This window comes from Anopheles gambiae, chromosome 3 (genome assembly GCF_943734735.2).
Source record: "Anopheles gambiae chromosome 3, idAnoGambNW_F1_1, whole genome shotgun sequence".
In the NCBI taxonomy this organism is placed as follows: domain Eukaryota; kingdom Metazoa; phylum Arthropoda; class Insecta; order Diptera; family Culicidae; genus Anopheles; species Anopheles gambiae.
This window is the reverse complement of record NC_064602.1, coordinates 22,444,142-22,472,081: the sequence shown is the minus strand read 5'-3', so window position 1 is coordinate 22,472,081 and position 27,940 is coordinate 22,444,142. Positions and strand designations below refer to the sequence as shown.

The window sequence follows — 27,940 nt, the reverse complement described above, 5'->3', positions numbered from 1 at the left end:
AAACATATCTGATATTATCAATTCTATATTGCAACCAATTTAATTAATTCAATCATAGATAAGTTGATTGCTTGATTCAACATACTTAACTTCCATGTCATCGCTTTACAAATAAACGCGTTCTTCAAACTCATATGTACTCCTTGCTAGCTGCATTCAAACTCATGCAGAAAAGACTTCAATTCTGTGGCTTTTATTGAACCGCCAATAACCGTTACCAAGCGCTCACAAAGAACCTTCATCAGTCGGCCTAACTGGACTAGCACAGCCACCGTATGTGTCCCTCGAAGCGAAACTGCAGCCCTCTGAAGCAGGAGACGAATTACATGTCCATTAGCATCATCATCAGCAGCAGCAGCAGCAGCAGCACCAGCCTGTCCAAACCACGTGAATGCACAATGAATTGTCGACCCTGCAGCAAGCACGTGGTGTGGTAACGCAGGAAGCGCTTTGCTGAAAAACGCATTATCATAAACCAAAGACACACAGGCCACATTCGAGAAAGGTACCGGGGGAGAGGTACGGTTTAAATATTTATTTTTTGACACCATCATTCGACCGCCGGTCCCGTGCGGCCGCAACGGGTCGCTGTACCGCATAATGAAGGTCCTGTGTGTGTGCCTTTGAAGCGCTGCAACCACCCAAACACAATCCACCGAGGCTAGTAGAACGAACAGGCAACGTGACAACGGTTGTTGACCACCGGATGCACCGGGCCTACACACCCATTCCGATGCCGTTGCGTTCGGAGTAAGATGAGCACCGAGGGCAGAATGGTATCACGTTTCCGCGCAAACCAGGACACTCAAACACACACACATACAGAAATTTGCATCCCATTAGCACAAGGACCCATTAGCGTTTACCTCGTACGTGGAAAATTTGCCTTAATGCAGTTCGATGGAATATGTACGATCGCAATTAGAGTATTTATATGTGTGATATGCACTTTTCGAAGTAATGACACAAAAAGAGGGCCAATAATTATACGCACCATTATGTTTCATATTTAGTACAAATGCTTATCTTTATTTTCCGTTTTGTTTTTCCTTTCACCCATAATCAAAGACTCACGCAGACTCCGTTAATGTCAATAAACGCGTACGCATAAAACAAAACACTTACCAGTTAATAATACAAGTAGTTTAGGGAAACGGGGTTTTACCGCACAATGGTTTCGATTTCGATTCAAGCGGTTCAACTGGTTTCCACTAGAGACTTTCGCAGGGATGGGTTGGGCCGGAAAGCAACAGCAAACATCCGCGTGATTTTCGTGCAAAATGCTTCTTAATTTTCACTTCATTACAGCTGGGTCCTTTGGGCGAGCGTAAAGTAATGCTATCAATCACGCTTTCCTAGCTAAATCGCATCCTACGCTCACCGTTGTTCGCCTCGCGAGACCATTATCCGTTAATGCAACTAATTTAGTAGAGCACGAGCGTCCCTGTTCTTTTGCGCGTGGGTTGTGGTTTTAAACATAAGGATATTAAAGATATGCGCACAACGGGAGCCACAAATTGCGGGTTTATAACGATTTTTTGTGTAACCTTTTTCGCTTGTCTACTTCACTTCCAGCTGTTTTGATCTGCTTCTTCATCTTTCCTGCTACTTTATACCATTCCCCGTAGCATACGTTTTTGTTTAACCTACTGTAACAATAGACTGAGCCGACTTGTTTATGTGCCGATCGATCACTATTAGCGTCAAAATCACGATAAATCTAACATTTGATATTAGGCTCACAGTGTGCTGCATCTCTCCCAATTCCTTACCCTAACATTCATTGTTTTATCTATTTTCTTCTTTCTCTATACGCTATTAAAAGTGTCTCTGTGCAACCTGCGATCCGCTTTAATATTGGATGCGTTCGCGCAGAGCAAGCAGAGAAGAGAGTGTACGAGTGTTAACCTTACATTTCATTTCCTGTAATGGGAATTTTTATCGCATTTTGGCGGCTTTGGTTCCAATTGGCATTGACATCTATGTTAACGGGAGATATAAGTTTCTTTGTTTTCTTTTTTTACCATTAGAAAGGCATACAATTAGAATGGGGGGGCAACAGCTTGATCGTCCTTGGGCTTTCAAACCAAACAATTACTCAGGATGCAACCGGGTCGGCTGTGTGCCATTATCTGTGTGTGTGTTTGATTGTTTCAATTTTTCCACTAATTTACTTCATTTTGTTTTCCTCTACTTTGCAATTCCCTCAAAGACACTCAAACAAGCAGATAGTATCGGGACAGCAGAAGGATGGAGTGAAGCGAATCGAAAAAAAGGGGAAAACTTAACTTTACTCACAGCCTTGCTTGAAATTTTGAACCTCCTCCTCCCTTCATCGTACCATCCCCGTGTTACCGTACCATCAACGGTTCAATTACAAATGTTTCGCAAAGGCAAACGTTGCTCTCGTTCCTTAATTAATGAAAGGGGTGGAAAGAACAGCAGTCAAGAGGGGTGAGTTGCATTTGGATAGTTGCGAAAGAGTGTAAAATCAGAGGAAAAGATAAAGATGCTTCAAAGGTATGAAGGTTGATCATTTGCAAATCGGAGCGTAATGTAAAGCCACACCGCTTCAATGTCAGCGGTGTCGTAGAGGGAACAGCATATAATGAATGACCCTAAAACTCTTCCCCTCTACAACGCACAACTCATTCAACTTTGGTCTCGAAATAAGTCCACTTTCCAACAACAACAAAAAAGCAAAAGAAAAAGGATCAAACACTCGCTTTTCGCGCACAAACGATCACCATTGATCGTTTGGGGAAAGGGGGGTTTTCTACTTGCACTAGCAAACACACACACAGACGTAACGGATTCACCTTTTTTTTTCTTCCAAAGCCACACCGCGTTAATGACGTCCGAGGACGTGTGTGCCGCTAAGAAAAAAACTGCTCATCTGCAAGAGAAAGGAATTCAAAAATAGTTAACCATCACTCAAAGGCATCACCGGGTTGGGAGGCACGGTTTTTACGCCACTACAGCAAAACAATGCCACTGCGGGAAATGCATGACGTATTTGGCAGCGAAACGCTGGAATTAAACAGACATACGCCTTCATTGCCCCCTGCTCCCTACTCTCATCAAAGCTGCCCGGAAATGCCATGCTGTGCGGCGCTGGTCTCCGCTCCGTGGCCAATATGGCGCTTCCCCGTCCGATGCGATACGCTTTGCCGAATGACGTTTGTGACACACACACACACACCGGCTCACTGATCGGTTCCGGTTGGAGCACAGCAAGCGAAACACATTGAAATGTGTACCGCAAAGCAAAACGAAAGAATCCTACCAAACCGGCACCACCAACCACTGCTAGGTAAGAGGCAGCAAAAAGGGATCTATTTTTACGATGAGTCAAACACAAACTCATCGCCAGCTCGTCCGTCTAAAACCACAAGCAGAAGGCGGGCGAGCGAGAGAAAGAGCGAGAGCAAGAGGGACGCGTTGGTCCACCTTTGCGTTTGATTTTTTTTTGTTTTCAGCCTATTCCCAGACGGCGAGATTCGAGAAACTCCCGGGCGCGGCGATATCGGAAAAGAGCTCTGCCAATGACAGATCTTGGGATAGGGAAAAACATCGGGGGAGAGGGAGTCGCCAAAGGTTTGTGCGCGCTCCGCTGTCTCTCAATCCGGTCATGACGGGATGCGCGCACTGGCGTCACTTGCGTCAAACCCGGGTTTGCGAACCAACCAGCACACAAAGAGCCGACGAAAGCAATGGAAACATTTTTCCTTCCTCCCCCTTTTGCTTCGAGAAGGTTTAAAGGCAAAACGCAAACGCATTGCAAAGTACTTTAATAAAGGCGGACATGTGTTTTGTCCTTTTCCTTGTCTCTTGATGATCCAATCATGTTGGGTTGGAAGTGTTGTTATCATTAAAATTACGCTTTTGCAGCACTTAAATTGGGTGCTATTTATTGCCCCCAATGCTGCGCCACAACGCGACGCGCGACAACTTATAGTCTGCGTGTAATAATAGTCCAGAGCAAGAAGAGGTTGATAGTGAGCGGAAATAGATCGTCCAATGGATCACGCCTCTGCACACTCTCCAACTATGATACGTTTGATTTGTGACACACGCGACCAATCGAATAACGCCACAGCGTATCGAAACGCCTTCACGAGTGTGGCTGCATTTATAGCCAGCCAGGCGCCCGCAAATAGCGCTCACGAGGAGTGTCCTGAAATATAACGAACCAAAATGGGCGCCCATTTTTTTGTTTTTGCTGTGGCAGAAAGATGAAAACGAGTAATAATCGCAATGATGGAAAAATTGACAGACAGAGGCATTTCGCAGCAAACAACTGCCATCCATCGCCCGCAATGCCCTGGCACCTGGCTGGGGATGACTTGCAAGATGAGCGACAGCAAACAGGTTTGGGATTTATGGCGAATCGTATCCTTCAAAGCTGGATTAATTTCCCCCCCGCCCGAGGGAGCAACAATCAAACAGATGTCCAGCGCTCTATTGATCTGGTCTGATGGTGATTAGTTGAAAACAACGCAAAATGCGGGCTTTTTACAGAGACTTTGTTTTTGTGTGTGTTTTCCCAGTAAACTCGGAATAAACTTCCAGCTAAATGTCCAGGCACTTTTTCCAGCGAACCGATCAGGCCTTTGCCGCCTGTGGACACTGCTTTTGAATGCAATGATTCGTGTGTTTTGACTCGTTTCGCTGCTTGTTTGTTTGTTTTTGCGCTAAGACGAATTTGAACAAACAGCTTGAAACTGTCCGCGAGATAGAGCATCGTTTCCAGCAAGATTTGGTTGTTTGTATAGCAAGACACGAGTCTGAACAAAACAATTAAGCAATCGAAAGTTCAACAGAACAGGATTAACTTTCCGTATAAGGGCAAACCAATAGCATGATACCATCGATATCGAGATGATGTAACTAGTAAACTTATCGTATAATCGTTACGAGAACACCACACATTTGCAAGAACCAGATCGTGCTCGTGCCGTTCGGCTTATTATTACACAATTATTAATCATCTTCACAGCTAACGAGAGCTGTATTAGTTGTGGAAAAGCCCCTACTCCAGTCACTAATTCCGTCATAGTAACGAGAAAAGGAGCAAAAGACTGGAGCGAACTGGAAACTGTTTGTCTTCGGTGTCGAAAATTACTGCACGCCCACGGACACATTCACTTGATTATACAATCGCTGGTGAAGGTGATACTGTCGCGCTCCCTTTCCACCCACCCATTAGTGCTGCTTGTCGGCCCATCCCGCACACATGGCACAAAATTATGCGAATGTGTGGTGTGCCCTTTCCTGCTCAGTTTCCGTTCAATGCAAAACGAAGGAGTACACAGAAAACCATCACCATCCCCAAAAAAAAAACAAATAATCAATTACGCATGCCACCCGTATGGTGGGCCTCAAAATTATGCGCCACGTGGACAACTTTTTCGATCTTTCCCGCAACAACCCCCCCACTAACGCCACCTTTTTTTCTTGGTGGTGGTTGTGTTCGTTTTTTTTCTCCCATTTTTTCTTCGCTGATGAAGTACTTTTTTCCCTCCTTAGCTGCTTGAAACTGAACCCCTTCTTCACCGGGCCGGAAAGCCCGCATTCTCCAGCTGTCGTTGCCAGGCGACGACACTAATGAGGCTCGATTGGGTGGAAAACGTGCCGCTGTGGAAGGAAAATTTTCCATCCAGAAAAGCAGGGAACGAGGGGAGGAGGCGCGCCTGCTTGCGAAAAACGCGCTACTAATGGGTTGCTTTTGCTGCTGTTTACTTGCTGTTACACGTGAAGCGGAAGATAGAGAGAGAGAGAAAGTGATAGTGGGGTTAAGGGATATCGATTCCGAGGGGGAAAAAGGATTTGCAAACGATCAACAACAACATCCTGTCTGTAGAAACACTCACATACACACACACAGTCTGACGCACACACGCCGGATTGCATCGCTGTCTAGTCTAGGCTTTGAAAGGGCCCCCTCCGCGAGAACTCACTACCTTTAGCTAAAACGATAAAGGCGTTTCTCGGGATGCTGAAGCTGAACTTATATCGAGATGCGGGACACTATACGATTTTGGTGGGAAAAGGGGAAACTCTAATAAGATTAAATCAAGAAGCCGAGCAAGAGCCAATTGATGAGCGCCGATTGTATCGAAACGCGGGACGACGCGCTCACGGAAAACGACGACGGGCGGGAACGACGGTTGGAGCCGAAAAAAGAGGGGGGGGGGATCACTTCCAATATTATTTCTAGCATCACAAATTTTGGTTTGGTTTTTCTGGCCCCTTCCGTCCCTTTCCCTCCGCCAGCTTCTCAGTGTCCACTCTACACACCGAATATGCACCCCGCTGCTAAGCTGCTTTGTTTAATTGCTGTCCTCGGCCGTGGTCGACGTCGGTCATAGGGAGGCAGTCGCTGTGAAGGCCTGGCGTCGCTTCATCACGCGCGACTTGTGCAGCTCGCCTTTGTGGCACGGCACGACCGTACCCTGGCTGACTGGCGGTTGCCGTGTGCCGTTGTTACCGATCAGCGTTCCTGTAGCACGAGAGAGAGAGAGCAAAAGAAAAGCAGAAAAAACACAGCAGAAAATTAGCAAAAATCAGTTCCTACTTGATGTGAGATTCAATGCAAACTTACCAAACATTTTGCTGACGGAGAACTTGCGCGGCTTGACCGGGCGGGCCCGTGACTCCACCAGCAACCGTTCGAACGCTTTGTAGAGGGCGGGCGTGTTGTCCGCCACCGACACCTCGCAGAAGCCGATCGCGTGCGACGCGGCCAGCGATGCGCCTTCCGTTTCCTGAACCTGAACGTCGAACAAGGAGAGTAAGAGATGGAATGGTGGTTAGAGACTTCTTCGCTTGGACAGTTGGATAAAGCTGGATGGAAAAAGAAGCACAACATTCCTTCCGATACAGTCACAACAGGCGCACGCGGAAACTAGGTTAAGTGGTTTTCAATGTAAGATTCGCCCAAGACGGTCCCAAGCTTGACAGCTTCAAATATTTTTGCACAGTGTCGGAGATGTTTCCTTTGCATCTTAGCACCTTGATAAATCTATGCTCCAAACCGACACACATATACACACACGGGGTTCACTACTGCCTAAGCTTGCTCTGTAGAGGGATGTGATGAGAAACTAATGGCTCCGCTCCTGCAAGCCAGTATCTTTTGCCGATCAAAACAAAACATTTGTCAAATGCCATTGCTATTTTCCACTACAGGACGGTGACGACCTTCCCCCCCAGGCTGGTCCCACAATCTTGATCGTGTTTGCTTGTCCTGCAAACTAACAAATTGGCACCGATTGGCCGTATCCTACGCGTACGCACCCCAAGGTTAACGAACTGTGCCCTGCTGCCCGCGGGGCACAGTTGTCTTCCCCTATGTTCTCCCCCTACTCCCTGGCACAGCCTTTCGAGTTGACATCTTAATCGTCTGCGAATCTGCAAAAAACACGCAGTGTCACGCGGACCCCACCGCCGGCAGCTTAAAAGTAGGTCAACCCGAGATAGGCCATCTCTGGATAATGTCTGGCGAAATCCGCGCTGGCGTTGGTAAAAAAGCTGACAGGGGCTGGTAGTGTTTGCGATTGGCATCATAATTAATTTCGATTAGCCCTGCTGCTAACAAGCTGCCTCGGCGCTGTCGGCGCGCGCGCGCTGCAACGTTGCGAAACTGACAACGAGCCGTACCGGCCACAACACGTTTGCCAAATTGCACGTGTTAATGAGAATCGAGTCCTCCTTTACTTTCCTGCCGCCGCTCCTCCCTTCCCTTATTGTCTTTCCGGCTGGCTAAGAATCTGCCCAAGGGGTAATCGTGCCACGGCAAAGCGAATTGGCTGCACCGTGACTAATGAATGGCACCACGAGCAATGTTGGAACAGGTGACACACAACCCAATGGCATTGCATTGGGCGAGGTGACACGAAACGAGGCCAAACCGAGGGACCCACGACAACTGGGTATGCGGTCGTGTGTGTGTGTGTGGTTTCGGCTGCTAATACATACCAGTCAGTCAGACCCACCAGGGACGCTTGTTCGCTAATCGCAACCGTTCGACAGCTTAGCTCCCAGCTGCCCACACGATGCAGCGGGATGCACAGCAAGCTGCATACAGGCACCCATCCGGGCGTGAATAATACACTGGGTTTAGTAGTGCATCCATGTGGGCTGCTGGTATAAACAACCACCACGAAAAACTTGAGCTCGTGTGCTTGCGGTTGCACGTTTTACTTCCAAAATGTTTATCAAATCACGCACTGCATCCAAACGTGCATCCTACAGGGTTATTTATCTGTGCCTTGCAGTCAAATATTGTATAGTGATTCAGTAAGAAGGAATGTAGAAAATAAAGAGTTTTAGTAAATTTATTTGTGGTTTTTAATACCTTTTCTTAATCTAATATTATATAATGTAAACTAAAACTATCTGATAGATTTTAGTCATTTTTTTATTATAATTTAAACTAATTGCAAAACCATTCAGAATAGAAAAAATGAGCATAAAATGAAAATCTAAAAATTTGTTACTAAATTCAGTTACTAATTAATTATTCGCCCAATATAATTATGCTAAAATTACAAATATTAAGAAAAACAATTAAAAATTAAAAATAATTGAAAATTGAACAGAGAACTAATCTGAATATGTTGCTATGGTGTTGCAGTTTAATTTTATTAGTTTAACAAAATAACAAATAAATAACAAAATAGTTTAGATTGTTTGAACATTGAACGCAATATTTAATGTTTAAAAAAAACTGAGTAATAAGTAAAACGAATATAAGCTAAAAATAACTGGTTTTAAAAACTGCTCAACAATCGATAAGCTACGACAATAGAACAGAAAAGAAAAGCAAATTGAAACAATGATTTAACGCAAATGATTGGTCCAAAAAAGGTAAAAAAAGAAGGTGAAAATGAAAAGCCAATCAATAAATTTGCAAGTTGTCGACGAGATTATTGAAAATATTTCACACTTCTGTCATCCTCCCTTTCCCCCCTCCAACCCGAACACGAACGCAAGACCACTTTGCAGCAAATCGATAATAGATTTATTTCACCGGCAACAGCCGCTCAAGCGAACGAAGCGTCAAGTGGCCCTGCCTTTGCGCGCCAAGATCTGCATCACGCCACGATCACGTGAAATTGCCCCACCACGTTGGGCGAGGGATTAAACGTTCAGTTTATCCCCTTTTTTTTGTTCTCCTCCTGCACCTCCATTGTCTAACCGGGTTTGAGCGGTTGCGCGAGGTGGAGACGCCCGGTGTTTTTCGCGGAACCACTAATAACTGGCGGACCTGAAAGGGCCAAGTGGTGCTAGTTGGTGTGTGTGTGTGTGCAGGGGAAGAGCATACTTTTGTTACGATGCTACCGTTCAATGTTTACACAGAAGGGTGGAGAATGTTTCGATTACCCTATCCAACGCTCACCATCTCCCTCTCTATCTTGCCATCAATTTAATGGGCTGCAGAAGTGATCGAGATAACACAAGCAAAGCACAGCGAGCAGGTGGAGGAGCACGAAAAACGAATCTTTCGAAGTAAAATGATTCCCAAGAAATCGTGGCAAATTAAAGGCAAAAAAGTTTCCGAACGAGTTTCCCCCCAAGTCGATCCCAATGATGGAAAGGAACAAAAACTCTCCCTCTCTCTCTCCGCTGTTGCTGGTTTTTTATTCTTTTTCGCTCCTGCAGCTTTCTCCATTACCATTCCCAACTCGGCGAAGAAAATTGATTCCGACCGCACCAGCGTCATCGCGGCTCAACATTCCACAAAAATGCCTCTCCTTCCGCGCATGCTACAAGCAGCAGCTGTCCCGCGAGCTCAGGTTCCATTCAATTTCACGTCACGCTCTAATTGCCGCATACGCACACGTCGTACGTTTCCATCTGCCGCCTTTGCTTCGCGTGCCAAACCCGCCAAACCCAAGCCGGGCAGTGAAAAATGAACCTTTTCGCAACATAATCCAGACGCTGGGCAGACCCGTCTTCGTGAAGGTTAAGTGTGCTGCTCTGTCTGTGCTGCTGCTGTGTGCTAAAAAGATTATTCCCAAGACTCCCAAGTCTCGCAGTTTGAGGAACAGGGTTTTGGCTTAATTATCTGTCGCTACTGCTGCGGTGCAATACCCCCGCAACAACATCCGTACCATCATCGAATGCAAATGTCATCTCTTCGCTCGCTGTCAGTACAAATTGAAGTTCATGCTGCATGGCAATCACACTACACCGGCATTGGTGCAAAACAGCAAAATCTGTGTAGGGTTTTTCCCCGGAAAGGGCAACGAGCTGCTGGCCTTTTCAAAGTAATAGTAAGTAGGAAAACTTCCCAATACACGCACAGCGCTACTACCCTTAGGTCCTCAACTCGACAACTTCAACATCAACTCAAACTCCAATAAACACGCACACTGATGCGTTCACAGTGCCGGCCCCTAAGCCTTCAGTCAACTCGTAACCCTCTCCAACCGTGGATGTTGTTTTTGATGAACTCGATTCACCCCAGTTTTTCCCCATGGGTGGGCCAACAACAGGCACTCGAATGCTGAAGTGCGGAGCCCAATCCAATTAACCAGCCTCAGTAAAACAGGGACGACCACACTTACCTCACGCAGGTGATCCAGATCGGCCTTGTTGCCGACCAGGTAGGCGGACGGTGCGTTCTGCAGCTGCCGCAGCTCGGCCAGTGACCGCTGGGCGTACTCGTAGCTGGCCCGGTCAGTGATGCTGTACACGATCAGGCAGGCGTCGGCCCACTGGATCTGCTCCACCGGGAAGCCGTTGTCGTTCTCCGCCGAGATGTCCACTATCTCCACATCCAGCACGCCGCTGTCGAGCGTGACGGTTTGCTTGTAGAGCAGGTCCGTGTTGGAGCTGTACTCGCCGATGAACCGTCGGGTCAGGTAGCGTACGGTGAGGGCTGGAGTAAAGGAGGGTGCGAGAAGGAGAAGAGAAATCACAATCAGTCAATCAGTTAACCTTGGGGAGAAGATATTTCCATTTACTGTATCCCTTCCCGTGTATCCTTCCTAATCCAAAGGGCTGGACTGGAGAAGTTCCGTAGTCACTCTGGCAAATCGGGAAGTTACTGCAATTGCACCTCCCCTTAATCCTGTTGTAATGCACTGCTCTTGATGGATGGAAATAGTGGTACTGCCGGAAAAGCGGGACACACGTGTCTTCGCAACTGCTACAACGTCGTCTTCACGGGCATGTGGCAGACACGCGAAACGCACTGTTGCAAACAGGCGCAGCGGGAATTGCAGTGGTCATTTCGAGTGGGTGCTTCTAGCGAGCGTTACGTCACTGTTACTTTGCTACGTAACCTTCACCCTGTAGCAGGAAGTTGTCCAACGCCGCACCACAAATTATGGCCGTGCGAATGATCGTTCCATCACCGGACGGTAGTAACACGCCAGCCGGAACGATCAGTTAATCGGGTGGCAATTTCAAAAACGGCTAGCAAGCTTCAAGGTCCCCCGAAAGGAAAGTGAAAATGACACCGCATTAGTCATGCGGGTGCGCGGGCGTGTGTGCTTGTGTCGATAACGTCTTTGCAGACATCTTTCCTTAACCTCAATAATCGAGCTAATACCGACACGTCTGGTTCTATCATACGCTACACTGTTTGTTAGTGCGCTTGGTTTCCTTGCTAGTCGTCTCTTCTCTTGTTTGCCCCTCGTCGCATTCCTCGGTGCGCAGACATGTGTATTAAAACCATCGACCACCGTTTGAATGGACACGCTTCTGCCGAGGCAACCCGAGATTAACTCCCGGGACACGAGGCGACGGTACGGGTGTGATGAAACGCTCTTCCTAACCAATCTTCCCTCGCGCGAGAACTCACGGACACGCGGAAGCCAGAGCATACTACCACATCACTTCAACGTGAGGGCACATCATTGGGGAGGGTGAGGGGACTTTTTTACGACCGCAACCGAAAGCAAAACGAGAACAAATCGGCCACTGGGGGTTCAAATCCCGCGCCGTGCACCCAATCTGGGTCAAAGACAGCCGTCGAGATTCGATAACTGAGAAAACCACGCGCAGCATTTTACCCTCGATCGCTGCTTCTATGCTTCTTATCATTCTTCCTCTGCTCTTTTCTGTTCAATGCAACTTGCGTGTGCGTGTTTTTTGTCTTCTTCTGCAACCCCTCCAAGAAGTGCTCACCCACAAGCACAGACCTCAAACGATGAGTGGTGGTGGGCGACACGCGTCGGTTTGTTTTGAGCTAATTGATAAATTTGACAACCATCTGCTAACCTTGGGCAGATTCCCTTTCATGTTGGTGACCCAATCCGACCATCGATTTGTCTGTTCTGGTTTCTTTGCCTCCGAAAAGGGGAAAGAAGAAGAAATCATGTGGGCGCAGAATATCTTCCACTGACATTCTCCAAAGCAAAACATCCAATCAGTTTGAACTTGCTCGGGCATCGGAGCAAAATTGAACCGGCTCTCCACTCCACAAATGCTACTGAAAAGTGATACACCTATGGGGTAAGTGTGTCACACATTTAGGGACAGAAAATACACTCACACACACACAAACCAAGCTGATTTTGTAAAACTGCAAACGTACGTGTGTGCGAGAGTTTCAACCAAGAATCGAACCTGTCAATCAGTCGACCGCTACCGCACGGCGTGTTACATCCGTTCCGAAAAAAACCCCGGACGCCATCGAAAAAGACGCCATCAATCTCCCGCCACGTTGGTGGCGCACCGCAGAGGTGTCCCGCCTAATAATTGAGGTCGACGGCCTCAAACCTGTCAGCGCTAGCGGGGGTCGTGCGCTGGTGAAAGATAAATGAGAATCACCAGGTTTGGACCGATCATCCGGTGTGCTTATTAGAATCGGGTCCGGGGCTTTGGTTGGTTTGCAAGCGCCAAACGCGCAACTATCGGAGGGTAGTTGTCAGCGCAAAGGGTGCCTCCTTCACCCCCGGGAGGATCCCAACCCAGGTTGGAACATCTTCCGCAACCGTTCTTTAATCATCAACTAATAGGACACTTAATAGTGCCCCGGCGCGACACCGGCATCGGTTCGTTGGCCTAAGCAACAACTCATCATATTAGACAAAGGACGACAGTTTTTTGACGTTTTGCTACCTGCCGCACATGTTTCAACCACATTTCCCTTCAACCGCCCAGGGATACAAGGGTACAAGGGGGGACGAACATGGAAACATGTCACAGCGAACTACAGCAAGTACAAGCACCCAAGCGGAAGTAACAGCTTTACACATCAGGGGGGCTGCCGGTTGCGTAGCAGTAAGTGTTTGGAACTGATTTTATTGTTACGGTTGGAGGGCCTTCAGTCCCCTGAGTGGATTGACTCGTCGAAACGGTCCAACAATGAGTGGCCAACGGCGTGGCAACTGTCCTGTGGAGTGTGGCGGTCCAGAATGGCCTTCGTTGATGAAAGGCCCTTGCTGCGTGATTGAATTGCGTTTGATCAGGCCGAACGGGGTTTTCCCGCATCGTCAAGCATCCTGCCAGCTGACACGGTGCTGGAGTGTGAGCTATAAATCAATTTCAACCCCTTTTGGAACTTCCCTTCGGCTGCATGATGGACGGGCCAAGGAAAGGAACTCACATGTTGTTTCTCACAAGGCGCCGCAACTGCAGCAGTGCAAGCGCAAAATTGCCACCGTTTCGCAGCGTGATCGCTCATTCACTTGCGCACCATTGTTTACTATTTCACTCCTCACCCGAGTCGACATCTCAGAACCTGGATCAGGCCACGGAAATCAAACCCACGCCGTGCAAAGTGTAAGAGTAAACCATTTCGTCCATTTGTATCAAATTGTTTCCTGAAGTCGGTGCATTGCGCCGTGGTTTTGGAAATTGATAGAAAATAAATACGCCCATCGACACGCAACACGAGACGTTTCGGAACCGGCTGCCAATGCACGTTCGAGCAGTTTAGTGCCGCTACTAAAGGGACGTAATGTACGCAGTAGCGGCAGTTTTTAACTTTTTGCAAATTGATTTATTTGATTAAACGCTCTGCTAATCACAACAGCTGCGGAGTTGGAACGTAGAAAATTGCTACAATTTTGCTAAATTTTGAAACACTAAACACTAATACATTCAGCCGTTTAACTTAGCAATTTCGAGCAATTTCAGTTACAAAATACGCCACAGCAAATGCGTTCAGCTTGCAACGCAAGTATCGAATTATTGCCATCGTTAAATTGCGCCATTTCTCACTCTTTCATAGCTAAACGGCATTGCAATGCGCCAGAGCGCAGAGCTCCAAACAACTTTCATTGAGTTAAAATGTGCACAACACACATGCTGCAGCAGCGCGTAAACAAAAACTCGCGCCTAGGGAGATGTTACAACCTCTCTTTCACACCCTCCCTTTGGCACCTCACTTCCCAGGCGCTCGTTGTTGTTTATTGGAGATGGACATACACATCTCAGCGTATGCAAACGGGTAACGCACGATGGAAAATTTCTACATCTTCCCACCTGCATTCCCGATGCACACAGCAGCTCAGTGTGTGTGTGGCAGTGCATCATGATGAACCGGTTCGGATGGGAAAAGTTGCAAGTTTATTTGTTCGGCTGTTTATCCCCATCTGCCGTGTCCTCCGTATCTGCTGTGTAGAAAGTTATATATCTCAATTTCAGCCGGCGATTGCTTCTGACAGGTCCATACGAATGAGTTGGTGAGCTCTGTACACCGATGGACTTTATCCGGTGTTTGTTATATGTTTTCTCTACCTCCTCTTTAGAACTTCTAGATGAATCAGAATTTTCATTCCAAACACTTTGAAAAAGTGCATTTATTTATTTTTCTTTAACCCTCTCCTTTCAGGGATTTCCCTCTCGAACTCCCGGATGTTGTGGGACGCATTTCGTCACGCCGATCATTCAACTTCAATCGATTTCTTTTTGTGGACCAAAAAGTCAAACGCCTCATACTTCTCACACGGTACCCATCACCATCACCCTGGGCCACAGTAATCCTCCTCCGAAGCAAACGTTTGGTAAGAAAATACATTAAAAACGGCAAAAGAAAACAGAGACAGTAACGCGATGCGCTCTCCACAAGCAAGACCGTTTGGCTTGGTCCGTTTTAATCCCACACCTGGGTTAAAAATAATCCACCGATCCCGTCCGTACTTTCGCGATATGATGCATTGCTGCTTTGCACTCTTCCCTTTTTACCGCTGCCGTTTGTTTTCTTTTTTTTTTGCGAAACAGTACAGCGCCCTGAAGGTCGCGCCGGCAAAGGATCGAGTCACCAAACCGCGGAAGCACCCCACACAGCTGTGCCCGGGGAAGGATTGGAGCAAGCGGGCAAAAGGAATCTGTCAGTCGTGGAAATGAAAATATCTATCTGCCGCACTGCCGCACAGGAAAATGCACCAAAACTCGCACCCAACTCAGTCCCCAAGCGCAGTGCAGTCTTATCCGATCGGAAGCGGCAAAATGAAATATTTCCCTTTCAAATTGAATGAGGGAACAACAAATCGATCAACATTTGGCAGCAGTATTTGCTCCCCACACACACACATGATACGGTATAGTTGGCAACGATCGTTGGGTCCGTTGAGGACCGGACCTCCCCCCCCCCTGGCTGCCCTGAGCGTCGGCTGCGATGAGTGACGGTTTCATAATTGTCGCAAAATGGTACCATAGCTTGAGGTTGCGGTTGTTTTTTTTTTTCGATGGCGTTCACTTACCATCCATCCTGCCAGCAAGATTGAGTGAATTTTTGTGTTTTTTTTTCTTGTTTGTATTTGCAGACACGACAGTGCAGAGAACAATCCTGAATGTTTGCAAAAGTAATCAGCCCTGCTGCTTTTTTATACCGCCAAAGCGGCCCAAAAACCTGGGAAAGAATAGTTTTTTTTTCATCACCACACACAGCTCTTTTAAACAATATTCTTCTACCCGAATGGTGCCAAATTTTGAATGGGTGCCAAGTCGATGAGCAAACGGGCCAACTGCTGCTGCCACTGGCACGTTTCGTTTATGTTTCCCCGCGGTGCTCATTTTTCCTTGTCGTGTCAGGCCGGACACCGCGTTAGACTGTTGCCGTATTTGAAAGATCTCGGCGCAGAATGGATACACGTTGGCCGTTTGATGATTCACACGGTAACAAAACACCACCCAAAGTCCAGCTGATGCTCTTTACCCCCGGCTACTCCCGTGGGCGGCTTTTGCTTGCCGGTGATCACGTTCCGTAGCGTCGTGTGCTGCCTCACAGTTAAGCCAAACGTCTTACGAATCGTGCATCCAAACCCATAGACAAAAGTGCACGCCTGTTGAGAAGTGTGCTCTTTTCGTCAATAAATGAACAAATCTTTGCTGCCAATTCGATACGCTTACTTCAAACAGCCAATTGAGGGAAGAGCAAATAAATGGAATCATTTTTGGTTGGATCAGATGTTGGCAGCGGACATGGTCCCAAGTCCATGGTCAGGTTTTAAAAATCCATAGCAACGAAGGACACGAAAAGGGATGATGTTTCGCCTGGGGACGTTTGCGTCCTCTCGAGCTGTCGTTGCTCACGGTCCACGGCTGCGTGGACGCGATTGTTTGGCGAGCGAAGAACAACAAACAAATTCGCTCTGGATGAATCAAATTTCCGAGGGCACGTCGTTCAAGGTCTGATTCCTGGGTGCTAGCCGAATATCACAGCCGCGAGTCAGCGTTGTTGTTAAAACTCCACTCCACCAGGCTTAGTTACGAGCTGTGGATCGTGAATGAGAAACAGCCGTTGCGCCCATACGGCAGTGGAGAAACGGTGTGAAGCATCAGTGCAGTTTCGAATGCTTGCACGCCGAAGGATATGCTCACGGACTGGACCGATTGTTTATTATCAAACAAAGGAGAGTGTTGTAGACAAGCGAAGAAGTGGAGGCCTTTGGTTAATATTTGCCTTCAAGTTTATTCTAGAACTGAGCATGTACTATTTATCAAGGCTTTGTTTACCCCTCGATACATGTATAGAAAAAAAGTGAAATCCTACCACAAAGTACTAACTTTCTGCTAGCGACAATGTTTGTTTTACAACATCTAGGACACTACTCTGTAAGATCCTTCGAATTAATAACCTTCAATAACTATTGTGAACAATGTCCTATTACTCACCAGATTTTCCGACATTGACATTTCCGAGCACCGCTATCCGTACCCGGGGTACATTTGTTTTCTCCTCCGTTTTCATACTGACCACGTCCTCTGGCGCTGGAACTATGTTTTTGTTCAATTTACTGCCTAAGGGCCCCTTTTGTAAAGTTACCCAAATCTGAAATGGAAGAGAAATAAAGCTTGATCAAGGAAAGGAACTAAATCCAGTGTCGTAGCGATTGTCCATAGAATATAGACCCCATGATCCAGAAACCTGGTTTTTGCAAATCCAAACACCACCATCTACATCAACCGCAACTTCATTTGCACAATAGAAATAGCACACTCGCCCCATCGTCTCTCACGCAGCACACGCCAGCACCCCAAAACAAAGAGGCTTATCGAGATGCAAATGAAGAGTTGCGTTTGCATTCTGCAGCGCAAGGACAAGTGCAATTGCTGATGGGAAAGGGCAAACTGTCATCGGTGCGCAACAAGCGCTGCGTGTGTTTATTTGGACACGCCACCACCACCAACTCGACCATTGTCCACTGGCCATCGCTTTGCTGCTGATGAGTGGGTTTTTAATTAATTTTCCACGGCCAGCTGCATTACAAAACTTCTTCCGCCCACTCGAGGCCGGGGGTGCGATGGAGAGTTGAAATTAAATATTGCAATATTAAATGGATGCTGTTGCGCGATGCTTTCCTTTGTGTAGTGAAGCAAGTAGAGTGTATCATTAAAAATTCAACCTGAGGTTGGGTGATGAATGAACGTTTGAGCTTCTAGCTCAAACTCTTTCTTCTTCATTTTTTTTTCAAAGAAATTTGTATTTTTTGCTGATTTTTCAGCACAATAAAACCTCCACAGAGTGCTCATCCCCTCCGCTTTAATATCGAAAACACGTGCTTTGCTAACCCAGATTTGTAGGACGAACGCCTAAAGCATTTTCAATTTTGATTACTTTCTCATCTTTTTTGCGCAACCAAAAGATGAGCCTTTTTCACGCAGTTGCTAACGAAACGCTGTACCACCAACACACCACCACCAACTAGGACGTGACACACACTAAGAGGTAACAAATGCCACAAGCAGCACCAGTCTGCGCGCGTGGTACGCGTTGGGCAAGGACGACTCCTACCGTACGGTAAGCAAACGGAACGAGAAATTGTTTTCACAGCGTGGGCTCTTGCGGTACCGATAGCTTCTCCATTTCCCCTCCAACACCAGTGCGCACAACTTATCCTCTCATCGTCTGACAAGCGCCCAAAAGAGCATACCGTGTTACACGTCATGGTTGTGAAGCGTGACGTCACCATCTTCAGCCATCTCCCGTGCCCTTGAAGATGCTGCGTGTGGCATTTGCAGAAAAGCTGTGGGTTTCATCTATGTGAGTGTGTGTGCGGGTGTATTTTTCCATTCAATTCACTGTTCAATGTTGCTTTTTTCAATTCTCAGTATTGCTTGAAGGTACTGTTTCTCAAGAAATGGTTCATCTTTATGCACGACTCGACAGTTGTCAACGACGTCAGATTAATAGCAATAAATAAACCGAAGCACACATCGGAGTTTCAATTGAGCAATGTTTTGGGTGATAAATAACACACACATAAACACACTAATCCGCACCATTCGAGACACGTGTGCTTTTGCATTGGCAAGCTTTACACACATACAGACGCTCGTTCTACGTAACTGCAGGCTGCACCACACCAATCAGAGCATAAGGATGTGTCGGAAAACGTGCCTGCTTTGTGCTGCGGGCCGGATCGAATGGCCGAACTAATTCAGCTAAAACCCGTTGTCCCCGTCGGGTGTCTTTTTCGTCTCATTAGGTTGGATCCTTTTGTCTGCGTCAGTTGCGGGCATGTGTGGCGAACAAAACACTATTGACCACCTGTCCGATACCGACCAATACCAATACAATCGGTCAATTTCACAACCGCATCTCTTTAGAAACAACTGCCAGGGCTCGGCGGCTTGAGCACGAAGCTGGAACGTGATTGCGTATCGGTCATTGGACGAATTCGAATGGCGTCATTAGTGAAGGGGGACATTCACATAACACACACTTCAACCGGGTTCCAGGGAAAGCTGGTTTTACGGCGAACGATGTTAGCAACGCTCCATTGCGGGCGCATTCAGCCACACAATTACTCATCCACCGTTTGGTCAGCTTGTTTTTATTGACTCCGCATTGACAGGCCATTTCCCTGGAACGAGCTGCATCATTTCTGCTTGGGAATTAAAAATGTCCCATCCCACTGGGACCAACAGTGAAGCACCAAACGGTCCCGTCTGATGGTTGCGTTCAAAAATAGACCCATCGGTTGGAATTCCGTTTGATGTTTTGATGAGCCCGCTTAAAATAAAACAACATTAACACACTGGGCTGATCAAAAATCACCTCTTCTCTCACTCTCTCTGAATGGAGTGGACAAGTTTCCGTGACTGTACGTTTGTCAGCTCTTTTCCGGATCATTCGCTTTTGTTCGTTGGGTGGGTGGAAAAAAAAATGCACCACACCTGCCATTTACAAACGATTTTAATTCCTGTTGTTTCCCTAGCCTGCAGCACTATGATTAAGCACCTTGAACAAGCTCTTGAGGCCCCCGCTAATGACGATGTTCGCACGATGGGATGGGGCCGTCGCACATTCCTGAGGCGCATTCCCCGAAACGCTGACGAAGATCCCGCCCGCCCGGGTGGGAACAAATATCACTCACTCACGACGCAATTCGTGCCTGATTTGTTCGACGATCGTGCGAACCATTTGGCGACATTTGGCGACGCTGTTCTGTGACGCGTTGAGAGAGTGAGCGCGAATTTATGCGAATCAAGTAATCAACATAAACAAACCGTACCGCAAACCTGGGCCGTGGCCGGCGGCAGGGTGCATTTGTGTACTACTGTCAGCAACCGGGGACTTTCCTTTCCCAACTGTCCATTCGCGTGAGAAAAAGGGGTTTTTTCGTATCATCGGAGGAAGAGAAAAACCCAAAAAAAATAACGCGCCTTCCTTCGAGTGTTTGTTTGGTTTTGTCTTCTTTTTACCGTTCGCGACGGTCGTTCTTTTGCAGGAAATTCCTCGCACTAAAAGAACGAGCAAAACTGAACTGAACGGACACAAGCAGTGCCGGACACAAGCTCCGAAACAAGCCCCCGTGTCGTGCGTGAATGAGCGATCAAAAAAATGCGGCGGACCACGCTGCTGCTCAACAAAACAGAGATCTGTAATGACATTTCAACCGGATTATGATGCTATATTTAGTTGCTGGTAAGAAAAAGGAGATAGGGGAAAAAAGCAGCCAACCAAAGAGAGCGAGTGCCTGATTTTCATGCTCGATACATACAAGAGAAAGAGAGGCACAACGGTGAATGTTTTGTTTTAAATAAAACAGAGCGTTTTGCGCGAAAGGAGTGGAAAACCGTTAGCAGAAAGCAGGAAGGTAGCAGGCAGGTACGGGTGGTTCATGTTTGCTCTGTTTGCTTGATCTTGTACGGCACCGGAATTTCACCGGTCCCGGTTCACGATTCGTGAGCGGCCTGTTCGCACGCCTATATCTCTTTCCCCAAACGAGTAAAAACAAATCGGAAAGGCATATTTTTTGCCTACGAAAACCATGTCGACCATTTCGAGCAACCCGATTAGGTGATGAAAAGATGATGCGCTACTACAAACAGCTAGCCAATCCCGACCCGAAGCGGGGGGCTTTCGCTACGCAAAGTCATGTCTCAACTCCTTCGCCTGCTCAATCCACCAATTAACTGATTGGCGACAGAAGAAAAAAAGATTTAAAATAAAACCGCCCAAATGCCTGTCAACGACCGCATCATTACTTTTTTTAAGACCCAATCATATCCCACCTCATCGGTTCGATTTGTCACCAGGCTGGCCCCAAGCCAACGGTCGTGAGCGTGTTTGCTAAGTTCCGGGACGATTTTTATGTCCTCATGCACAAGCCACAAAACTGGAGTGGTGAATGGACAACATACACCGACAAAGAAAGAAAAAAAACATTACAAATTGCTTGCCTGCCATGACCATTAACCTAGTTTTTGAACCACCAGTTTTGGCAACTGTTCATCGCCCAGGGCCCAGCAGTCCCGCAGGCCTCCGTATAATGATGATGGCCCGTGTGTGTGTCATCTTTTAAACGCCCCACACGCTACACGGAACTGGTTTTTTAAGTAGCCACATTGAAGATAAAAACACAGTACTGTGTTTGAGCCGTAAAAGTTGCTCTTTTTTGTGTGTGTGCGCCTTTGTATTTATTGATTTCCTGGCAGCTTGCTATTTTGTGTCCATAAAACGATCAAGTTTGTTGCCCTCTTGGGGTGTTTGAGGGAGCCAAAGTTTTGAAAAACATGTTTCATCCCAACGTGCGGGACACACTGTGTGCATTTGGATGGTTGCCAATTAAAACGATTGAGTCACTTCACTTTTGAACTTGAATTTTGAGTGAATTTTGCAAAGAATTCATAATGTTTTCAAGTTCTTCTGAAGCTTAACTTGTTCAGAACCTACAGATAAGATGTCCATATTCATTTTCTATTTCCTGCTTTCATTGAGATGACTCTTTCGATGAATCAACACACCTGCGCCTGTTATTCAATTAATTAGTAGCTCAATCTATTACACACCCACAACATTGAAACTGCTCGCAAACACACTCTAATTATTACAAATTAGAGTGAAACTTTAACCCATTCTCCCACCGTGTGTTGGTGTATTTTCATCTGCTGGAAAAGGTTACGCTAAATGTCACAGCACTCATCGGTTTTCATTTTCCCAAGAAATAAAGCAGTTTTCTCCCAATCTGTAGGAGGACTTACTGCCCAAGTAAGCAACAGCACCTAGAATTGCAACGTTTCCCTCACTGTCCCGGAAGTTAATCGCTAGCAAAATGCGAATTAAATATTACCCCCCGACCGGACCAACAGCACGTGTAGAAGCCGGACTCTGTACGACACAACGCGATGGCACACCACCATTTGTCATCTCAAAAGCGTTTTGTATTCGGCTTGCAGTGCGAGAAAGGAATGCGAACCAGAACCCATTCCTTGCCTTTCCGGTGGTTAAGCAACGGGAACTGCGTCCACGCAAACGGGAATGTGTCACCATTAAGCCGGCGTGGGGCTTACCCAGGACAAAAAGGGGGTAAACATTTCATCCCTCCCCACGTTAATGATGCACGCATTTGTCATCGGAGTTCGTGGCGTGGTGGCAGTTTTAGCGACGCGAACGTGGCGCGCAAGATTCAATTTAACGCTCGCGCGGAAAACTGCCGGTTGCGTGCACACGAACGCCACCAGAAGCTGAGGCAATGGATGGAATTTATGGATTATGGAGCTTGGTTGTTTTGTTTTCTGTCCCCTGTTGCACTGGTTTTTATTACATTGTGATGGTGGAGGAGGTTTGGTAGAAAAAAAAACCGAAAACCTCTTTTCCCCTTTTTGATGATGCACAAGTGTGTGAAACACGCCACACACGAACGGGGGAACGTGAAGCATATAAAGCAGAGCAGCGGCAAAAAAACGGGGCATGGGAACCGATTTGTAGCAAAGTGTCAACTGGCGCCAGCCGGTTTTCTCGAACGATCCTCCCTACCCCCTTAACCTTCCTTCTGAGTCACAATTTTCACCTGCTGGGCGCGCGGGCGCACACACGATCGTGAAGCAGGGCAATTTCGTCACACGAACGAGAAACGCTGGCGACGCATTTGTACTCACTCACTCACTCAGAAAACGAACGGCCGTGCGAAGTGAGTTACGGCTCACGCGGCTGGCAATAAAAAGGCAGCTTTGGGGATCTTCCAACCCCGCGGCTCAATCTCAACTGCCGGTTCATTCTGGTTTGGGGAAGGGTTTGTGTTTGCGATCGCATCGCATGTTCATTCCGCTAATCTTCCGACGGCTTGTGGCTAGAGAGCTAGCGGTACACCGTCGTGCACAGTTTGTCGCGTTCATTTGCATTTTGTTTTGCACCGACAAGCTGCGTATCTTCACGCTGATGATGTTCACCTGTTGACGTGTGTTTGAATTTCTGCGTACTGCGTTACAATGACGGCTCCAGGGGAAAAACTTTCCATCGCAACGGCTGTGTGACGGCTGGTGTCTGTCGCCGTGCTCGCCGTTAACACCTCCTACCCATCACACCGGGGGTTGAGAGAGCAAACACCACCCTTTAACCGTAATACATCGATAATAAACATAATAATAACCTCAAAAGCGCTACCAGCCCGCGTAACGGTGCCGAGCTGTGGTGGCCTCATAAATAATGCATAAACTCACTTCTAGTGCACTCGATCTCCCTCCCCCGCTTCAAACTAAAGGGAGCACTAAAGGAAGGGAAAAACAATCAAGCAAACACACACACACACCAGCTGCCAGCGACTAATCGGTGTAAAATCGTGCTTTTCCGCGGTCCCGGCCTAAGCCTTCCGGGGCTGCATAATTTTATCCTTTTTGGCACGTTTGGTACATCGATTATACCTTGAACTGAGTGCGTTGGAGCAGGATTTAGTTTGTTTCTTTTTTATTATTTATTTGTAATTTTAATTCCTATTGATCCTATCCTAGGGCACAATGTTGCAGTTAGCGTTGCATTTTGCTTCACACCAATCAGGCTGCAGATGGAGTTAATTTATTCCTGCTCCCATTTTTCATCCATCTTTTTTCTCCTATTCGGTAATTTCCATTCGATCGAATCAACGTGTTTGTGTTGACGAGGCTATACCATCGGTTCGAGACTTGTTTGCTCCCATGTTTTTTTTTTTATGAGCCATTTTATTATGCTTTTTGTTAGCCCCAACGATTCAACGGCTCAGGGACAGCGTGGTATTAGGGGCATCATGTTTGGCCAACCTGATGCGCACCCCGACCTTAAGGCGTGGTGATGCGTGGTGTACGTGGAATTATCTCATCATTCGGACGACGCTCAACGATCATTGTCAAGGGCCATCGGAAAGGCAGATCCCAACCCTTGTACCGCCCTTCTGTAGTAACCATCGGGGCCATCAGGACCGAACCACGGGGCACGTTTGTTTTGCTACCATTTCGACACAAACAACCAGTTCACGAGCGTCGCTGCGATGCCTATGTGAGCTGCTGCTACTGCCGTTGGAAAAATACGGCGATAAAATGGAAAACACTGAACTTTGTCGCAAAAGGGCTTTGCAGGCGTAAACGTTCGATCAATGTATGTGTCTGTGTCCTTCACCACCGCATTGGATGCGGATTCAGGTGCTCTAGATGTTGATCCGATAAAAGGTTTTATAGCTCTGGCCTAATTTCACTTTCGAGTGCACCCAGCCAGCTACCGGCGAAGGCCAACCGTTGCTCATTCCTCATACCCTGTCCCTGTTCATTGCCTTCCCTTTTAGTCATCAAAATTAGAAGAACGAAAAAACTCCAGCGAGAGTGGTATATCATTGAGCTGACGATGGATGAAGCAAGATTTACTGTCCCCTTTTTTAAGAGATGGATTAGTGATGGGCGTTTCGGAGCGCACCAACGGCTCCGGAGCCGGCTCCGGACTAACGGCTCCGGAGCCGGCTCCGACTTTTTCCCGGAGCCGGCTTCGCTCCGACGGCTCCGGAGCCGGCTCCGCTCCGACGGCTCCGGAGCCGGCTCCGCAGCGACGGCTCCGGAGCCGGCTCCTGAGCCGGCTCCGCTCCGACGGCTCCGGAGCCGGCTCCGCTCCGACGGCTCCGGAGCCGGCTCCGCTCCGACGGCTCCGGAGCCGGCTCCGCTCCGACGGCTCCGGAGCCGGCTCCGCTCCGACGGCTCCGGAGCCGGCTCCGCTCCGACGGCTCCGGAGCCGGCTCCGCTCCGACGGCTCCGGAGCCGGCTCCGCACCAACGGCTCCGGAGCCGGCTCTGCTCCGACGGCTCCGGAGCCGACTCCGCACCCACACCCACCTACGTCTCAGGAGCCGGCTCCGCACCAATGGCTCCGCACCAACGGCTCCGTAGCCGGCTCCGGACTAACGGCTCTACACTCACGCCTCCGTTCCATAAATGAATATATATTCTCGCACGTGTGGAAGCTAACACACGATATGATTGCAGTATTGGCATGCATGACGTTGTGTAGCATTCGTTAGTCTCGTCTTTCTTAACAATATTCAAAACTAATCGATATTTTTTTGATAAATTCTTTTAAACATGACCTACTTCGCAATTTACGGATTACCTCGATTGAAACTTCATTGAAAAAGTTTTTTTGGTCCTTTGTGTTAAAAACGGCTCCGGAGCCGATGGAGCGGAGCCGTTGGTGCGGAGCCGGCTCCGGAGCCGTTGGTGCGGAGCCAGCTCCGGAGCCGTTGGTGCGGAGCCCGCTCCGGAGCCGTCGGAGCGGAGCCGGCTCCGGAGCCGTCGGAGCGGAGCCGGCTCCGGAGCCGTCGGAGCGGAGCCGGCTCCGGAGCCGGCTCCGAAATTGCCTGGAGCCGGTCGGAGCCGGCTCCGGCTTCGGAGCCGTTTTGCCCATCACTAAGATGGATCAGTGGAAGCACCATTTGATGAGCTCGTTTTAAGGACGGGGAGATAGATTCATTCCTACATCAGTGCTGATGCCTGCGATATCATAAATTTCGCTTATGCCCTCCCCCCTTCCATCAAACCTTTAATTGCATAACTGCACCGGCGAGAGCGGATGATGCGCTGCGGTTAGGGAAATTTTAAAGCTGCAACCTTCAAGTCCAATCTTTGCTCACCGATCTGTTGTGTGTTTTCCAATTAGTTTTTCTTCTTCCTAGGATTCCCACTATTAGAGCACCGATGGCGACGATACATTAGCGGTGTGGGTACGGCGAATTATCGTAAAAATTCCGATGGCCTTGCTGCTACACCCATGGCAGCTGTCGCCCGTCCCGGGACGGCACAGTAATTAAGATGACAGACGCAGTCCTACACGTGGAACCTGCTCCAGATGTGCGCGTGCGAGATGGTGTGGGCCATTAGGTTTAGAAGAATCCTGTCCGACCCGAACCCCCAAAACCAATAAGAAGCGGTCGTGAGGAGGAGCAAAAGCAAACGACTCGCCACATTCTGGGAAGTGGGCAGTTTTGCTTCGTGCCCACACGTGAGCAATTTATTGCGTGGAAACAATTGGTCGAAATTCATTGACAATGATCCGAACACGGGCAGACATGATTAACTGTCGCGTGAGGAGCAGTGTCAACAGAAACAGAAAGGCACACAATAACACATAATCTCGTACGAACGTCATGCGAAGCGTTTGTATGAAGCGATCATGTTGGCGCTAGGTATGCTTGCTCGCTCACGTGCGATATGAATGAAATCATTCTTAAACACAGCTTGTATTGTTTTATTTCAACTTTAATTAGGAGCTGTTGATACAGAAGCAAATAAATTTTTACTGCTGACTAAAACATATCATGAAATAAAAGGTACAGAAAGGTTCAATATACTTCAACATGAAGAAATATGAAAATATACCAAAAATGAATGGAAAAATGAATACTAAAGCACGATAAATTGGCTTCATAATACACTGCAGAAGAATAAAAGTCATAATAGCCATAGGAAATGAGGAAATCATCAACAAATATTTATCATGTTTAAAAATAATTTTGGATATTTAGTCCAAAATTGTATCTTTTCAAGACATTTCCAAAGAATTATGTATAAAATCATCCCACCTTATAAATTCCATAAAATCATAAACGCATTCCTAAAATAAATTAAAATCAACAACATTCTAGACAAGGCAAGACAGCTCTAAAATCGAAGCTGCATAGAAATGATGTACTGCGATTGCTAAAGTGTACCATACAGGCTTGGAAAATTGTTTCCAGTTCTAAGAATCGGCAGCGTCACACTTCCCTGGAGGGCAAAAAGAATGTGCTCTTTACCTGGCTTTTTATTTCATTTCCATCCCACAACATTTTCCCACATTTTTTCACTGATTGAGAGGATTGTTTTCGCTTGAGTAAGCAGCAGCCAGATAAATATGCTCGAGAAAAAAACATTTCCTACGGGCCGCAGATGTACTAACAACAACAAAAATTACATTCTCCAATACACCACAACAGCGCTGCTTGATGATTTGCTTACCTCTTGCAATGAGTCCCACGATCGTTTGCAATCAGGAAGCGAACGTACGAGCTCAAAGAGAGCGAGAGAGCACTGTAATTACCCTGCATAAAAACAAAAGGTGGGCCCGCAATTTGGTGAGCGTAAACAAATACCGACCGGTTCGATGAGTGAAACTAATATTTGGGCCAATTTTACGATGTTTACCACACCAACACGTCCCGCGAACATCCAGAAAAGATATGAATGAATGGCTCATCGCCGCTTCCCCCTAACAAGCTGCTCTACCATGGGGTTGTTTTGGCCAAACTCAACAGTGCCTTAACTGTTTACGCGTGCAGCTCTCCACCTGGATCCACGCTTTTGCGACGTTGCTCCAGGGAAGAATTTTGCATATGCTCTTTCTAGAACAGAACGGCCACACATTCCCATCAAAAGCAAATCACACAACAGTTGGCATGCGTGCGTGGGATCCATGCTAAAATCCAACTTTAGAACGGTGCGTCGATGTCTACCGTGTCCGGGAATACAACACGTACATTCCCTCCTACCCGGGTGCTATTTATATATGCAAAAAGGAATTTATGAGCAGCGCATCAAAGCGAGACATCGCAGCATAGATGCTGCGTGCAGCGACGGTACAGTTGAAGAACGACCCGATCCTCATCATCATCATCATCACCATCGTCATCATCGTGTGCATCGGCACGTCGTGGGATGCGTCCCCAAACCCGGTGCAGCTCGCTACTTTCGGATGGCGTCCGCTTGTCGGTATTGGATTCGAAAATAGCATTCCCAAATCCCAAGACGTGCGTGTGCGTGTG

The 27,940-nt window shown here is 47.4% G+C and overlaps 1 protein-coding gene across 1 annotated transcript; it reads right to left on the bottom strand.

The window, feature by feature from the left end:
- Nucleotides 1–996: 996 nt before the first annotated feature.
- On the bottom strand, nucleotides 997–17,232 carry LOC1279951 (ras-related and estrogen-regulated growth inhibitor-like protein). Its single transcript, XM_061657776.1, has 4 exons — nucleotides 17,080–17,232; nucleotides 10,575–10,888; nucleotides 6,605–6,773; nucleotides 997–6,502 (listed from the first exon to the last, which is right to left on the bottom strand). The coding sequence occupies exons 1-4, from the start codon at nucleotides 17,153–17,155 to the stop codon at nucleotides 6,366–6,368; spliced, it is 696 nt and encodes a 231-aa protein (XP_061513760.1). The 5' UTR covers nucleotides 17,156–17,232; the 3' UTR covers nucleotides 997–6,365.
- Nucleotides 17,233–27,940: the final 10,708 nt, after the last annotated feature.